The following is a 17,826-nucleotide window of genomic DNA, read 5'->3' on the forward strand; positions in this document are numbered from 1 at the left end:
GGCGGCTGCCAGCAGTCCTTGGCTTGTAGAGGTGTCACTCCGACCTCTGCCTCTGTCCTCATGTGGCATTCTCCTTTATGCATCCCCTCTCTTCTCATAAGGACACCAGTTATCCTGGGATAAGGGTCCACCCTACTGAACTAAGACCTCTTCTGAACCACTTTGTATCTGCGGTGATCCCATTTCCAAATAAGGTCATTCTTAGCTCCCAGGAAGGACATTCATTCTTGGGCCATTATAATCCACTGCCCTCTGGCCCTCTGGCTCCCGAAAACTCAGGTCCCTCACATGTGCAAAATGCACTGGGATACCAGCATCCTTAGATGTCTTAACCTATTTCAGCACCAACTCTGAGACCAAAATATAATCGAAATATAAACTCAGAAGGTCCCACATCTCATCGTCTAAGTCAGGTACAGACTCTGGGTATGGTCCATTCTGGCGCAGACTTCCTTTCCATCTGCAGACTCCAAAACATCCAACCACCAGAGCCCAGTTGCTGATTCCACGGGATGGAGAGGGGAGAAACCTATCCTATTTACTGTTCTAATTCCAATATTTTAAAAAGTGCCTGACGTTCTGTTCGTGCCCATTGTTCCTTGAACAAGAGAATAAAGGGATTTGAGGATCAAAAGAGACATGAAAACAAACCATTTCTGAAAACTATGTGATAAAATTTAAAATTTCTTTAGGCTGCACTGGGTTTGTAGAAGAAATTAGTCTAGTCCATAAGTAATATTGCTCCTAAATCAGTCTAAATAAAAAGGAAGGCCCTTTGCTCTTAAAGAAAGTCAATAGAGAGGGTCTATATGATTGTATAATCCAAACACAAGCAGGGGAGACATCTGCTCTGTGTGACAGCAGAGTTAGTTGTCCACCCTTGTGGCTACAAGTTTCCCTTCTACTTTCAGCTACAAAACATCCTCCAGGGACAAAATAGCCCCCTGACAGGGTGGGCTACATGGTTGGCGGGGCCAGGTACAAAGTGAAAACGTGGGGTGCCCTATTCAAAATTACTGGTTTCAAAATGGCACCCCAGCAGAGCATGAAACCAAGCACCGATCCCTTCTAAGTGCTGGCCCCAATGTAACTTCCCAAGTGGTACACCTATGACGCCAAGCCTGCCTCCGAGCCTCTTGGCCGTTGCCACACCTCTCCCCTGGCAGCTTGGGGGTCATGGAATCTGATAAAACTGGGGTCCCACCTTTGGTTCGGGCCCAGGTTTACATTCACTCTCTGCAGCAGCCTCTGGTTAGAGAGGAACCAGGTAAACACGTGCTAGTTACACAGAAGCATTATTTGGAGTAAAACAGCCAATCTCAATCATAGCCAAAAGTAAGGTGCTTTTTAATTTTCTTTTTAATTTTTAAAAGAGGATTTGTTTGTTTATTTTGTGGAAGAGAGACAGAGGAGGGGAAGAGAGAAAGGAGGAGAGAGAATCCCCAGCAGACCCCATGCCCAGCACAGAGCCCGACATGGGGCCCAATCCCATGACACTGAGAACAAGGCTTGAGCTGACACCAAGAGTTAGACACTCAACCAACTACACCATCCAGGCTCCCCAGGAAAGTACTTTTTTAAAAAAGGAAAATCAAGGATCACTTAAACTAGCACACATGGGCACTTAGAATTGAGGGGTCCTGGAGCTTGAATCCCTTGCCTCTAAGTCTGGGCTGTTTCTGTTTACCTTCCCCCCCCTCCCCTGCCCACTTGGACTTCGTTTAGGATGCTGTTCTTACACTTCTCATCCTCTTCTGTGAAATCTCTAGGGGAGACTTCCCACTTCTCCCCCCTAGAGACAGCAGGCTTGATCGCCCCACACCAGCCCACATAGCCCAGGCCGGGCCCATCACACAACACCCGCGTGGGCTCCAACCAGTCAGCTCCCTTCCTCCCGCCCCAGCTGACCTCAGCCATCTCTGTCACAGCATGACAAAGATGACCCGAGAGGCCCAGGGTGACGACAGTTCATTTGGTGGTGGTTTTCTTGCTGACTGTGCTTTGGTAGAAATGTGTTTTAACCAAATTATTACAAAGCGTGAGTGTTGCTCTCCTTTAGATATTTGCAGCCAATTGGGCTTAATGTGAAAGACAATAGCCCAACTACAGTCCCCCAGGTGGCTCCGGCCTGCCAGGCTCCACTGAGTTGGGAAATGCTCCCAGACCCAACGGCTGGGGCCGCCGCTGTCTTCTGCAAGGCAGTAGATGTCAGGTCTCGCCCAGCCCAGCTTTTCTCTACCACCTTCTCCTCCATCCCTGGCCTCTGCCTGGGCTCCCTCAGAATATGGAGACGAGGGAGAAGAGCCCTGAACTCAACTCCGATGTCTGCTCAGGCCAAGAGCTGTAGCCAAGAGCTGTGGCGGAGGAGAACACTGGAGCTTGGATTCAGATGTGGGGCACTGCCCAGCTTTGCCACTTACTCCACTTACTTCAGGAGCCGAGTTTTATTTTTAAGAATCTAGACTGGGGGGTGTGCTACTACCTGCCAACAAGCTCACAGTGAGAATTCAACAAACCATATCATATGCATAAAAGCATCGCACATACTATCTGACACACAGAAAGCATTCAGCTGTTTGGTGGATCAGAGAAATTAGAAGATTTCAGACATTATTTTCCCCCCAGATCCAACAGGAAAGGGCTCAGAACATTCATTTGTTCAGTAAACATGAATAAGGTAGGTATTGTTTCTGGCCCCATGAGGAATTTTTCATTGTTGTTGTTTTGCCCTCAAAGTGTCCTGGGGAAGCAGTCCTGTTATTCCCTGATGAAAATAGTGTGTGTTCATCAAAGACACTTCCTGTCACCATCCCGGAGAAGTGAGGTGTACCAAAATGGCCAAAACAGAGCAACATTTTGGGTCTCCAGTTCCCAGCTACAGAACCCAATTAGCAGGTCTGTACGCCCAGCCATCCTGCCGGGCACCTGCAGCCCTGCCCCCACTTACATCCGCGTCACCCCTTCTCTTCCTGCCCTGTGCCCCTGGACATGAACCTTGGCCTCACTGACCAACGGGAAGAGGGATGGAATGGGAGGAGGTTGGAGAGAGGGAGAGAGTGAGCGGGGTTTGTATCCCTTCATTTTTTTCTCCCTGTGGAATCACCACCAGGGCTGGCTGTGCCCCAGAGAGGGAGGAAGGGGCCATAGCTCCTTTGTGGTGGCCGCCTCCACCCAGCTTTCTCTCCTCAGATTCTAGTCACATTCCCAGCCCTAGACCCGTTCAGGACTCAGGAGACACAGCTCACCCAGTCCTCCCAGATATCTGGGGCACTGCCTTCTGCCTGCCCATCCCTCGTCAGCAGTCTTTTTGCCAAGCCTTCCTCAGATTCCCCAGGAGTACCATTTGGTCCTGCCCAGACTCTGACGAACACACAGGTGCGGAGACGCTCACATTCCACAGAGGGGGGCAGGCCAGGCCAAAAGCAGTACAATATGTCGTATGAGTGGTGTAAGAAGGAAGATTTTGGTTTAAGACCTGAATTTAAAACAGTTTCTCACTCGCCAGCTGTGTGAGTTTGAACAAGCAGTTTGATTTCTGCGAACCTCAGTTTCTTTGACTGTAGAATGGAGATAATAATAACCAGCCCTTCAAATGGGCATGAGGATTGAACAGGACAGGAAACAGAAGACACTGGGGGTGGTGCCTGGCATACAGCAAGCAGCAAATAAATAGCCACATCTTCTTATAATTAGTGACTAGTGATTAGTTCTGCATAAAAGCTTAAAGGGTTTTTTTTTCTGTTTTCTAAACCACAAAATAATCTTTTTCTAAACTACATAACTTTTTCACATTATGCAAACATGTTGGGACATCAGGGAATGTTCTTGACTCTGGGTTCTAGTCCCTCAGCACAGATCCTCTTTTCACTGGATGCCTTGTCCCCGGTCAGGTAGTGATTCGCAGGCGCCCACTGGTCTATGTTGTGAGCCTGCTGATTCCCAGCATCTTCCTAATGCTCGTGGATCTGGGGAGCTTCTACCTACCACCCACGTGTCGTGCCAGGATTGTGTTCAAGACCAGCGTGCTGGTGGGCTACACCGTCTTCAGGGTCAACATGTCTGACGAGATGCCGAGGAACGCACTGAGCACCCCTCTGATTGGTAAGCAGCCCTGGGGGCACCAGACACCCATCTTCCGTGACTCCCATCACAGATCTGATGTTGCACTTCAGATCAGGGGAGGGAGGGGTCCCAGACACTGTGGCTGTTTACACCTCTCTGGTTCCTTCCCTCAGGGGTCTTCTTCGCGGTCTGCATGGCCTTCCTGGTTATCAGCTTATTTAAGTCCATCCTGTTGGTCAGATTCCTCCATGACGAGTGGAGCGCCGGGCAGGAACGGCCCCTCTTGTGCCTTCAAGGGGTCACTGATGCTGATGGGCCTAGGACAGATCCCAGAGCCCAGCTTGCTGGGGCAACAGGTTTGTGAGAAGCCTTGGGGTCCCTACCCTGTCCTGCTTGATCACTCTCCACACCGGTTCCCACTGGTGGAGCACCAGGCCATGTGTCCTGCTGTGTGAAAAATCTGGAACACTGGCTTCTTAGCCTCTGTGCCGCACTTGATATGACCTCTCCGGAGACCTCGCTGACTTTCTAGAAAGCCTCGCTTTAGCTTAGAGGTCAGGCCCTCAGTTGACTTTGCTTGTTTTTGTTTGTATTTTCCACTTTTAACCAGTCAGCTGGAGAGACTCGGCGACAGACTCTGGAGTAATCAAGTACCAGCGTGTGCGCACACGGGCTTGTATGTGTTTGGGTCCCCGTTGTTTCATGTGAACAGGTGTGTGAATTATCCCAGGGCTCGCTTCGGCAGCACATGTAGTAACACTGGCACAGTGCAGAGGTTAGTGTGGCCTCTGCTCAGGGATGAGAGGCAGACTTGTGAAGCATTCTGTATTTTTACTGTTTACTTGGAAGCTGCTAAAGAGAGTGTATCTTGAAAGTTCTCATCACAAGGAAAAACGTGTGGCTGTGTGGTGGTGGTGGTTAACCAGACTTATTCTGGTGATCATTGTGTGTGTGTGTGTGTGTGTGTGTGTGTGTAATGCTGTACACATGAAACATACTATAATATGTAAATAATAACACAATTAAAAATAATCATCCTAGGGGCGTGTGGGTGGCTCAGTTGGTTGGGCAACTACCTTTGGCTCAGGTCATGATCCTGGAGTCCCAGGATCGAGTCCCACATCGGGCTTCCTGCTTGATGGGAAGTCTGCTTCTCCCGTTGACCTTTCTCCACTCATGCTCATTCTCTCTCTCTCAGATAAATAAATAAAATCTTTAAAAAATAAAAAATAAATAAAATAAATAAATAAAATCATCCCAGCCCCTAAAGCTCCACTGGAGTCAGTGGGGCTGGCCCTCGGCTCAGAGGATCGGGGGAGATGTAGCCTGGACAGGCTTCCTGCACCACCCAGCTCTGCCACCATCTGCAGAGCTTCTTCGAGCAAAGCCCTGCCCCCGGCCCCACCAGCCCAACCCAATCCACCACCCTGTTGCCCCTATAAACCTTCCTTGTAGGATGAGGCCGTCGGCTGCAGTGGGAAGCCCAGGGGGCATCGGGAGTCCCCAGCTCACCCGGGATGTTTTCCTCTCTCGCGCAGAGCCCCACTTCTGTCAAGAACACCAGGTCCAGCCAGGGACCATGAAGGAGGTCTGGTTCCAGCTGAGGTCCATCAGCACCTACTTCCAAACCTGGGAGCAGGCGGAGCAGCAGGAGGTTACGTGGCTGGCCCTCCTGCAGCGTTTTGACCGACTGCTCTTTCAAGGCTACGCCGTCGTGCTGGGACTCTACGCTGTCACCCTGTGCTCCCTGTGGGCGCTGTGGGCCAGATCGTGAACGTGGTTTCCTTGGGGGTGGAGATGGGGGCACATGGGATAACAAACTCCTCACATCTTATTGCCTCTTGTCCTTCAGTGCAGGAGCTCACAGCTGAGGGGACACTGCATGACCCAGGATCAGGCATTCTGGAAGAAAGTGCCTAGACATCTTAAGGTCTACAGTGAAAAGGAAGCCTGCCTTCTTATTCTGGTTCGCTCCCCCAGAGTGACCACCCTTAGCAATCTCGTTCAGAACATGCCTAGGTATATTACATACATTCATGTTTTGAGAGTTGTTTTTTCTTTAAGCAAAAGACCACTTCATCCCCCAGTTCTTTCTTGGTCATTCAGTCAACCATAAAAATGTTTACTGATTGTCGGTTAAGTCCTAGGTGTTATGTCAGGCACACCAGAGAGCACAAAATCTATCAGTCACAGATCATTCTTCACTTGACTTGATTCCCAGGGTCAACCTTGCACAAAGCAGAATGCAAGGTTCACACCATATCCGTGTCCTGAAGCCCTTGTTCCCACTGTCTCCCATGAGCACCTCTCCGCCTGCACCCCATCACCTGCTGGAGGGAAGCCGCTACCAACCTCACAGACCAAATCAACACAACATGTGTAAGGCATTGCACTGGGGGATAGGCTTCCTGCATGGCCCTTGGGTTCAAGGACATTATAATCCACTGTCCTAGTATTTGTCAGCTAGGGCTGCCGTAACAAAACACCACAGGCTCCCACGCTTAAACAGAAATGTCTCTTCTCCCCACTGGGATCAAGGTGTCAGCAGAGCTGATTTCTTCTGAGGCCTCTGTCCTTGGCCCACAGCTGGCTGCCTTATCCCCGTGTCCTCAGGTGGCTTTCCCTTTGCAGTGTCCGAATCTGTGTCCACATTCCTCTTATGAGGACACCGACTCTGTTGGATTAAGGCCCACATGAATAGCCTCATTTAACCTGAACCACCTCTTTAAAGGCCCTACTCCAGATGCACATTCTGAGGCACTGGGGGGTTAGGATTTCAATGTGAATTTGGGAGCAGGTAACACAATTCAGCCCATGCTACCCACATGGCTGTGGTCACTTGGCCAGTCCAAAATCTGCAGGTAGGCTGGGGCCCAGGGAATAGTTGCAGTTTGAGTCCAAAGCAGAGGCGTCTGTCTGCTGGCCAAATTCCCGCTTATTCCAGGAAGCCAGTGTTTTACTCTTGAGGCTTTCAACTGATTGGATGAGGCCCACCCACATTCTGGAGGGGAATATTCTTTACCAAAGTCTACTGATTTAAATGCTAATCTCATGTTTAAAAAAATACCTTCACAGAAGCATCTAGAAGAATGTTTGATCAAATATCTGGCCTACCCAAGTCCACACACAAAACTAGCCCTCACGGTCCCTGTGGCCCCATAGCTTTCCATCTATGCCAACAGTTGCTTGTTAAGACAGAAGAGCTCTGGTCACTAGGCACTCGCGTAACTCATCAGCTTCTGGCTCTTACTCTCCAGTAGCCAAATCTGTAAGGACCGGCTTACCTTACAGCAGTTCCCGGGGCCCCCTCACCTGAAGGTTAGAGTTCAAGTCTTCCACAAGTTTTCCTTCCTCTTATTTTGACTTTCTTCCTTTTACATTGCTTTTTTTTCTTTCTTTTTTTTTTTTTTTAATGGAGGCTTTGTCTGGCCAAGCTCACCTGCTTGCCATTCCGTCCAAGCCTCCACAGCTAGCTGACATATAGTCTTTTGTGTCACCAAATCTGTGTGCCCCTCTAAGGACCCTGCTCAAAACGGCCTTCCCGCACCCTCTCCACCTGATCATCCTGTGACTCTGTCTCCTTCTCGGTCTTCAGTTTTACCTTATCCTTTAGCCTTGCCCCTTTGAATGTTTTATGGCTTCCTGTGCATGAGTGTGTATGTTTGTGTGTGGGGTATGTATGTAGGTGTGTGTGTTGTGGGTGTGTGTTTGTAGTGGATGTGTATGTGTTGGGTGCATGTGTACCTGTGTGTACACGTGTAGGGTAGGTATGTAGGGGTGTGTGTATGTAGGTGTGGGGGTACATGTGTACGTGTGTATATGTGTGTACGTGTGTGTATGTAGGTATGTGTATGTAGATGTATGTGTGATGTGGGGTGCATGTGTACACGTGTGTGTTGTAGGTGTGGGGGTGCATTGTACATGTGTACGTGTATATACATGTATGTACGTAAGTGTGTGTGTTGTGGGGCATGTATGTGTGTAGGCGCATCACTTGTCACACAGACCACATACTCCTAGAGGAGTCCCCTGTTGGCTGCTTGTCATCTCTCCGCCATGTCTGCACAGGTCCGCACAGAGCTCTGCTCCTGGCGACCCTGCAGTGACGATAGCAGAGCGGCTCATCCCAGCTCACTGCTGCTGTTGGACACGTCTCTAGTGTGTTCTCCCAGGCCTGAGGCGAGAGTCTACCCAAGGTCAGACTCCCAGGGCTCCAGCCCCGCTCTGCCCGCCGTCGGGGCAGCCACCGGGAGCTTGCTGGGTGGGCCCCAGGAGGCCGAGCGAGATCAGCCCCCCCTAATGCTAGGAGCAGAGGACACAAAAGTCCAAAGCTGTTTGCTAGGAACTTTTTGCAACACTAAAATTGCCTTTTAAAAAACCTGCCCCCCCATCCCCCTAAAGAAAAAGAATTTAAATTCAAACAGCCTTTACCTGCATCCTCCCTCTCTCATTACCTCCCAGTTAGTGCTCAGCGCCAATTGTCCATGAAATTCCGCTGCTGCTGTTAATGAAATGAGGAGTGTAAGAAGTTTGTGAACAGGAAGTGTCCATGCAAACCTCCACCTGTTTCTCTACTCACTTCCTCCTTTCTACCCCCGGCCGCCTCTGTCTCCCGCCGCTCAGTTAGCCTCTCCAATGACCCCCTAGATCTCTCTGCACGTCCTCCGTTTTAGGGAAAAGGCCTGCTATGAACTCCCTGCTATAGAACCTCCTTCCTGTCCAGCTGTACTTGGAGAAAGCACCTGGCTGGGGTCTTGGCAGCATCACTATCTAGCCAGGGGACCTTGAGCTTCAACTACCCTGTCTGGCGTTAGGGTCGCTCATACTTACTCCACCAAATCGCACAACGCTGAGTGTCAGAATGAAGCCGTGTATTTAACAGTACTCTGAAAAGTAGATAATACATCACAAAATAAAAATAGGACCTGCCTGCTGTTAACAGATGGATTCCAGCCTGAAGTCTTTGGTGTGTCGTCCTTCTCCCACTGCCTCTCTCAGAATCCAGTTATCGGCTCTGGTTCAACCCACAAGTGCCCTTATTCTGGGACGCACAGGCCAAGGACTGAAACCATCCGTGCCTTCCTGTAGGAGGCTCGGGTGGGGGGAGCTGCCCAGGGCCTTCCTATTCCACTCTCCATGTAGCTCCCTTCCGCTGCCTCCCTAGAGGACATCCCCAGGTTCTTTGTGTGTGCCTCTACGAGGCAGCCCTTCAGGGGTGAAGCCTGGCCGCTAAGCTGGGCCCCAGCGTGAACCACCTTTGTCTGAGCACCAAGGGCCCCTGATCTCAACACGGCAGCCGGGGATTCATGTGAAGCTCTGGGGTCAGCTCTGCATCCCGAAGCAGCACCGTCAGTAACCAACGGCCCTAGAGCAGAGTCCCTGTGCGGTGGGAGGCGGGGAGGGCGCCGGCACCCCTTCTGTGCACAAGTCCTCCACATGTTTATCCGTTTCACGATTTGTTTCACAGAGGAAGGAAACTGAGGAACAGAGCAAAAATGGGATTCTCCCAGCTGTGAATGCTCCGACCATCTGCTGTTTCCCAGAGTCTAAGGTAGTTTTGGAACTCACCAAGAAAATCACAGCTCCAATTCTGGGGACTTCACTGATGTCTAAAATAAAGACTTAGCGAAGCACAGCCCGAGGCTAGACAGGCAGCCCTCCCGTTTTATGTCATTCTATCTCAGAATAACTTGCAGGCACTCCGCCGAGGTCTCTTGTAGCCTGGGGGGGGGGGGGTGTCTCGTGCATGGCCTCATGCACATCCAGGTGGTGGAGGGTCTCACTCCCTCAAGACCTCCCCCTCTCCCTCCCTGCTTGTCCTAGAGGGGAGAAGCTGTTGTGGTTAAGAAAGCTGAACCTCTCACCCTTCCATCTCAAGGACCCAACCAGCTTCTGGGGTCCAGCTTTGAGCCTGGATAGGTCAGACCAGGAAGCAAACCAGAGCAGTCACAATTCCAACCCTGGCGCCAGGCAGCATGAAACAGCCCATGGCTCTCGGGGGAGGGGGGATTCACTTCTCATGGATGGAAATACACATAGGTGAGATTAGGGATCAAGTCCCGCATCGGGCTCCCGGCTCCATGGGGAGTCTGCTTGTCCCTCTGACCTTCTCCCCCTCATGCTCGCTCGCTCTCTCACTCTCTCTCTCAAATAAATTAAAAATCTTAAAAAAAAAAAAAAGGTGAGATTAGCAAAAGGTGGTGCACCTGATATTTTTGTCTCATGGTTTGGCTCTGAGGCTTCTAGTAAACTTCAGATCTTATGTTTAAGGTAGGGAATTTGTCCATCAACTCCTGGCTGTAGGATGATCACCCCCAGGCAGAGACCCCACCCCCCCTCCAGTCCACTGTTCCCTCCAGGACGGCTCTCCCCCTCTCCCTGCAACCCCATCTGTGCCCTGGGGCTCATCCCAGGCATCTCTCTGTCCTGTTCCCTGGCTCACACTCCATCTCAGCAGCTCAAACCTTTCAGTCCTGAGTTATTTACCTGCTGAGACAGTAAGAGCTTCATAATTAGCTGAGCAACAGCATGGAGGCTTTGATGAGCAGCCAGGCCCCCCATCACACTCCGGTGTCCGTAATTGAAATGACCCACGCCACTGATTAGATTAGGGGGCTGGAGCAGCCCAGTGTGCGTCCCCAGCCCCCTCCCCTGTCCTGTCGGGGGGGTGATGTAGTTAAGTTTGTGCTTCATTTGGCAGAGGCCATAAAGCAGGCATTGCAGCGAGGATTTCTGCAGGGGTGGGAAGGCACTCCTGGGCAGTGCTGGGCTCTGTGGCAGGGAACAGAGTCCGGATCCATTGGTTGGGGTGGGGCATGATTGCTTGCCCCTTGCCTTGCCCCCTCTACCTTTCCCCCAGCCTAGTGCCAGCCTCTGAAGACCTGGGCCTAGCAGGATTATCAGCCCTACTCAGTGGCCCTAGGGACCAGGGCTGCATGTGGATGGCCAGACCCTGAGCAGACCTTACCCCCGGCCACCCTGATCATCCTCTTTGGAGAGCTCTGGGCCAAGAGCAAGAGGGTCGAGGTGCTGTTGGCATTTCTTTTTCTCCCCATCTCCCTGGCTAATCTCAGCTTCTCAGCTCTTTCCTGTACAAACCTTCCCAACCCCTGTCTCCTAGCTTTGCTGCTTCCGCCCCCAGGTGGTGGACACCACGGGCTTTGGAGTCCGAAGTATTCATTTGTTGCCCTAGAGTACAGTTACTCTAAGCCCACATGGTTTGCTCTCCATGCAAACCTGATGGAGTGCCATCTTGAGACAGGTTTGGGGGCCCTAAGTGGGCTCTGTGGGAAAGAAGGCTGTGATCAGTTGGTGATGTCTGCTCCAGGAGAGAGAGGGGTAAGAGGGAAAACGGTGTTAATGTTTCGAGGCTTTCGTCACGTGTCAAACACCATGCAGAGTGCTTAGGTGACACAATGTTCTAGAACCCCAAGAACGCCAGCCCTGGGAGAGCAGGGAGGTTATTGTGTTCTCCGCTGGGCTTCCAGTGCCTACGACAGTGCCTGACACACAGCAAACAATCCGTGTGGCCATATGTTTTGGGTGAACCACACCAGGTTCGAATTCAACTCACCACTTATGAGCTATGTGATTAGGGCAGGTCATGTGACCTCTGTGCCGCAGCGTCATCTATAAAATAGGATTAATACCAACCCTAGCTTGGTATTCTTAGGGTTCTTAGGAGAACTGAATGAATGACGATATGTAAAGTGCTTATAGATTTGTCCAACACATGCTAAGCACTTGGTTAAGTAATCATTTTTATCATGGGTATCAATGTCCCCATTTCTCAAGTGATCAAGATCACTGATATTTGGGCCAGACACTGATCTCTATGGGTAATCTCATTAGATAGATGACAGATAGATAATATGAGGGTTATTATGAAGATTACATATATTACGAGATATGTACATATAATGAGACCTCCTGGTGTATATAATCCTCATAACAACCCTAGTATTATCATTGCTACTTCACAGTTGAAGAAACTAAAGTACGTGGAGGTTAAGGACATTGTCTAAGATCACCAAATTAGCAAGGGACAAAGCTAGGATTCAAATCTAAGCAGTCTGGCTCCAGACTCTGAGCTCTTGGGGACTCCGCTGTGGTCAGACACAGTATCACTCCAGAGCTCATACCCTTGATCATCACTTCCTAAGAGAGGCTCATCTTTGCTGACTTTATAGACGGCTAGAGGAGGGGCCGCCGTAGAGGATAGGAGCGTGCGTTCTAATTCTGCCACTCATTAGGTTCGCGACCTTGGGCAAGTGACTGAGTTAGCTCAGAATGTCCATTTTTACCCTCATCTGTGAATTCTGAGAAAGAGCTCTTCCCCGAGGCGCTGTGAGGACCGAACGAGACAAGATTTATGAAGCCCTGAGCACGTAGCTCGCATTAGAGGCATTGAGAGCGAGAGCAATTATGATTATTTGCCACGTTTCCACAGGGCTTTTACCAGTGCCCAGAGAGATTGAGATTTATATAAATATATATTTAAAAAACTGTGTCAACTCTAAAGATTTCTTCCATGCATAGTCTCTGGATCAGAAGCCTCAGCAGCACAGGAACCGTTAGAAATGCAGAATCTTGGGTCCTCTCAGACCTACGGAGTCAGGACCTGAACCCACCTGACCCCAGAGGATTCTCCTGCGCACGGCAGTTACAGAAGCCTGGATGGAAACAGTTACAGAAGCCTGGATGGCAGTGGGAGTTCCTGGAGGGAACCCCACAGCAGGCCCGGGAGCTGGGGTTCAGGGGCAGCACAGACTCCTGTGGAACCCGCCTCTGTGACCCGGGCAGCTGGGCCCACAGGGCACCTGCCAATCACCCCACTCACTCAGTAATCTGCCCTCCCCGCAATCAGAGCAGTCAAGCACTCCGTGCAGCTGGGCGACTGAATTATAGGCTGTGGGCAGATGGCGGAGATGGCTCTGTGTGTGCCATCCGCGGGGAGAAGAGAGTGAAGGGAGAGGAAGGCCCCTTCCACTGCCCTCCTTCCCCTGACAGCAGACACCCTCCCTTTAGGAGAGCCAGAGCCAGGCCGCTGGCACCAATGATCAGGCGACCCCTGTCCCCCCCAGAACCCACTTGCTGCACTGGGCAGACCGCTGAGCCCACCAAGGCTTGGCACACAAGCAGAGGTGGACCCGAGACCGCAGGGTCCGCACTGCAGTCCTCCTTCCTGTGTCTGGCACAAGCCCAGCATGGGACCCGTGCACACAGTGCTGGCCCACACACCTGCCTCCCAGAAAGCCAAGCCACCATGGGTGAGGGCTTTGCTGCCTTCTCACATTGCACTAGGTACGGGGGTGGGGAGGGGAAGAGCCCATCTCCCTGGCACTGCCTGCCCTCTCGCCTTTCAGCCACCCTGGCACTCTCTCTGGCACCTGAACTTGACACGGAGGATGCACAGGCTTGTCATTGTGCCTTTATAGGCTCTGGGCCCCTTGCTCTGCCTCTTTAGGCCATGTGAGTGTGTATGCGCGCCTGTAGAGGCGTGCGCACGTGCGTGTGTGTGTGAGGCGGTCACTCAGAGTGGGAGGAGGACCGACACCAGCTCGTTGAAGGCTCTCGATTTTCAGATGAGAGGAGAACAATAAAGCCTAGACAGTGGTAAAGATGATTACGGATCGCCCCTAGCAATGGGACACTTAAACTCTGTCACACTGCCCGTACTGTATCCAATTCCGTTCTTAGGGTAGGATAAATGGGTAAATACAGAAACTGAGGCCCAGAGAGGGGAAGTGACCTGTCTCATATCAATGAGGAGGGGAAAGAGTGGAATTTGAACTCAGGCTTATCTCAGGGAGCATCCAGAAGCTTCCGTATCTAGATGGCTTTAGTATCGTGTTCGGGGAGACGGTGGTAGAAGCAGGTGGCCTCCCTCCTCCTAGGGGCCGTGGCAGAGTTAAATGAGCTCCTGGGCATGGAAGCTGCCAAGGTAAGGGACTGTTATTCTCAATGCAGAGCCCATGGGAGAGCTGGGGTCTCCTATTTCCCGATGCAGTGCACTTCCTTGAGGTCTTACCCTGCTGGGCAGGAGGCCCTGCCCCAGTGCCTTTGGGTTCAAAGGTACACAGGCTGTCTTGGGCTAGAATCCTGAGAACCTCCGTGCTTCCCTGCCCAGGCAAAGAGAAGCAGGTGAAGGGCAGGGGAGGCATCCAAAATGAGGCGAGACTGCTGCAGGTCAAGTCGGGGTGGACGATCTGGGGAGACGGCTGGAGAAGGCTGGCATTTCGGAGCCCCTGATGAGCCATGCCGATGTTGGAAAGTGATGAGGCCGGCTTGAGGGTGGAGTGGAAGAGGTGGGGTTTCAGGGGGAATTGCGTGCCTGGCACTGGGGAAATTCTTTCTTTTTTAAATTTTTAATTTTTTTTAAAAGATTTTATTTATTTATTTGACAGAGATCACAAGTAGACAGAGAGGCAGGCAGAGAGAGAGAGGGAAGCAGGCTCCCTGCTGAGCAGAGAGCCGGAAGCGGGACTCGATCCCAGGACCCTGAGATCGTGACCTGATCTGAAGGCAGAGGCTTAACCCACTGAACCACCCAGGTGCCCCTTAAATTTTTAATTTTAATTCCAGTTAGTTAACATATAGTGTGATACTGGTTTCAGGTGTATAGTATAGTGTCAGCATCTCCATACATCACCCGGTGCCCACCACCCCAGGTGCCTTCCCTTTTTCCCCATCACCTGTTTCACTCCCTCTACTCAACTCCCCTCTGGTGACCATCATTTTGCTCTCTATAGTTAAGAGTCTGTTTCTTGGGTTGCCTCTCTTTCTCTCTCTTTCCTTTATTTTGTTTCTTAAATTCCACATATGAGTAAAATCATATGGTGTTTCTCTTTCTCTGACTTATTTCACTTAGCGTAATACTCTCTAGCTCCATCCGCATTGTTGCAAATGGCAAGATTTCATTCTTTTCCAGGCTGAGTCATGTTACACTGTGTGTATATACACCCCACATCTTTATCCGTTCATCAATCGATGAGCACTTGGGCTGCTTCCATAATTGAGCTATTATAGATAATGCTCGTATGTACACCTCACATGTATCACTTTGAATTAGTATTTTTGAATTCTCTAGGTAAATACTTAATAGTGCAATTGCTGGATCGTAGGGCAGTTCTATTTTTAACTTTTCGTGGAACCTCCATACTGTTTTCTGCCCCGATTTGCGTTCCCACCAACAGAGCAAGAGGGTGGGGAATTCTCTTTCAAGGAAGGTAAGATGATGGAGAGAGAGTCACCCAAGCATAAATTCAAATCCTGGTGCCACCACTTAATAGCTTCATGATGCTAGACAACTTAAATACTTCTCTGAGCCTCAGTTTACTCCTCTGTAAAATAGGGATTGTGACGCCCACCATTTAGAATGAAGACTCTGCAAGTGTATAAGACATAACAGTTGCTCCAAAGCATGAGCCCTTCCTTGTCCCATACCCTTCCAACCATTCCTAACTAGGGGACTCTGGCCCCCTAGTTGTAGTGACTACAACTTCCATTTACTGAGCACTTACTACATGGCAGCTATAACACTAAGCATCTTATTCCTATTATCTCATTAGCTCCTCCCCAGAACTCTATGCTAGATTCTATCCATCCACACTGCCAGGCCCTAGAGAAGCTGATAGGTCCATCCAAGGACACAGAGCTGGAAAATAGCAGAGCTGACATGGGAACTGGGTTAATCGGGAGAGGCTAGCAACAAGGACCCCCAAATTGCTTTACAGCATGTTGTGTGCCCACCGCAGGTCAGCTCCAGTTCTGGGCCATGTCTTCCCTCTGAGACCCAGGCTGGTGGAGCTGCCTCTTTCTGGGACATTGTCGGTCACCTTAGCAGAAGGAAAGAGACCTCACAAGGGTCTTTCCAGGCCTGAAAGGCATACCTGTCTCTTCCGCTCACAACCTAACCCATTGTCCCATTGTCCTCATCATGCAAACCACTCAAATATCATGGCACCAGGAAAGGCAGTCTTTCCAAGCACCCAGAAAGGGGGACAGCCAAAATGTTTGGAGTATAAATGAATGACCACCATATCCAGTTTCTAACCCCTATGCTCAGTGGGTTCCCACTGTAGAGTGAGCCCCAGTGTCCTCATTTGTAAGGAAGGAATAATAATTCTACCTTCCAGGATGGTCACCCTGATGAGAGGACATAGGACACAAGTACTACGAAACACTGAATCATGGTGATTACGTGTGGGCTTCAGGAATACTCTGGACTGGTCAGCTCAGCCGTTACTTGGTGGAGTGGCAAATCCCACTACGGAATTCAGAAGTTCCGGTGAGACCAGGGGACATGCTTTGGAAAACGGTGTTGCTCTCACTGCTTATGAAACCACCTCCAGGGGAGCCAGAAGGGAAGGAACATTTCCAGGATGATGATCAGAGGCAACAGCAAATGTGATTATGTCAGCAAATGTGCAAAAGTGCTGTACGCTTTTGGAGGACTCTTCATTTAGGACTAATTAAATACTTGGAAGCAGGAAGATTGAAAGTGTCCTCTCTGGGAAGCTACTCCAGGCCAGCAAGGCACTTCAGGGTCTATTTACAGCATTTGGAGAGCTCCGGAGGAGGAGGAAGTGGGTGGCTTTACTCGGAACAACACTCTAGAGGCAGAACATCAAGCTATCAGGGGCTGAAACTACTCAGGACGTTGTGGCGCTGGTCTACTCCAGCCTGAGTTTCCCAGGGTCTGAGGTTTGGGCGATGTGAAAATACAGACGGGGGGTTTATGCTGGTGTTCGTGAAGGGGGGAGCAGCCTGTAGGATGCTGTGTATCCTGGGGCTGCCGTAACAAATCACCACAACTTTAGTGGCTTAAACAACACGAAGGTGTTCTTTTACAGCCCTAGAGGCCAGAAGTTCAAAATCAGTGTCACTGGGTAAAAGGCAGGACTGGTTCGTCCTGGAGGCTATAAGGGGAGAATCTGTTTTCTTTTTCAGCTTCTAGGGGCCGCCCACCTTCCAAGCTCAGCTCTGCTTTCTGCTTCTGCTTCCGCATGGCTTTCTCTTCTCTCATCAAACCTCCTCTGCCTCCCTCTTAGAAGGACACTCATGATTCCATATAGGGCCGACGAGGATAATTCAGAATAATCTATCTATCTCACAATCCTTAATACAATCCCATCTGCAATCTCTCTGTTACTGCACAAGGCAACAGTCACAGGTTCCAGGGATTAGGACCTGAGTCTCTTTGGGGCCATTACCCAGCCTACCATATGGGCCATCCAAGATGGGCTAGAAAGCAAAAGGGCAACCGTGAGCCAGCTGCACACATCTCCTGTGGGGCCTGAGATAAGGGGCATCCTCTAGGCCAGAGCCATGATAGGACTTCTGTGGCAACCCCTGGAGACCCTGTGACACCTCCCACCCTCCAGCCATCTAGGAAGTACCTGATACACAGTGCTACAAGCAGCATAGACTTGTCACGTAATCAGGTAATCTATGTTTTAACAAATATGTATTCAGCACCTACTGTGTCCCACAGGAGGTGGTTCAGACCCGGGGCCCTGCCAGGTCCTCCAAGTAGGAGACTCGCTCAACAAATATTTATTGAGCCCCTACTAGATGTCAGGCACGGTTCTGGGTACTTGGGAAATACTTGCTCCCTGCCCTCATGGTGCTGATGTTCTATCAGTGGAGGCAGACAGTAAGGAGTCATCATAAGTCAATCACATAGGATGTTAGGGGATGATATGGCCATGGAACAAAAGAAAAAGTAGGGCCAGGTAAGAGGGTGGGGTAGATGGGACCAGG

The 17,826-nt window shown here is 50.5% G+C and overlaps 1 protein-coding gene across 10 annotated transcripts in view; it reads left to right on the forward strand.

Annotated features, from left to right (window-relative positions):
- Positions 1-6,095, forward strand: part of HTR3B (5-hydroxytryptamine receptor 3B) — a 46,986-nt gene extending 40,891 nt beyond the window's left edge. For all 10 annotated transcript variants that reach the window (XM_032358623.1, XM_032358620.1, XM_032358624.1 and 7 more), the window contains 3 exons: positions 3,891-4,101; positions 4,236-4,418; positions 5,601-6,095. In XM_032358623.1, coding sequence (XP_032214514.1) covers positions 3,891-4,101; positions 4,236-4,418; positions 5,601-5,836 — 630 coding nt within the window. In that variant the 3' untranslated portion in view covers positions 5,837-6,095. The remainder of the gene's footprint in view (positions 1-3,890; positions 4,102-4,235; positions 4,419-5,600) is intronic.
- The last annotated feature ends 11,731 nt before the right edge of the window (positions 6,096-17,826 follow it).

The sequence above is a fragment of the Mustela erminea genome, chromosome 9 (genome assembly GCF_009829155.1).
Source record: "Mustela erminea isolate mMusErm1 chromosome 9, mMusErm1.Pri, whole genome shotgun sequence".
Classification (NCBI taxonomy): Eukaryota; Metazoa; Chordata; class Mammalia; order Carnivora; family Mustelidae; genus Mustela; species Mustela erminea.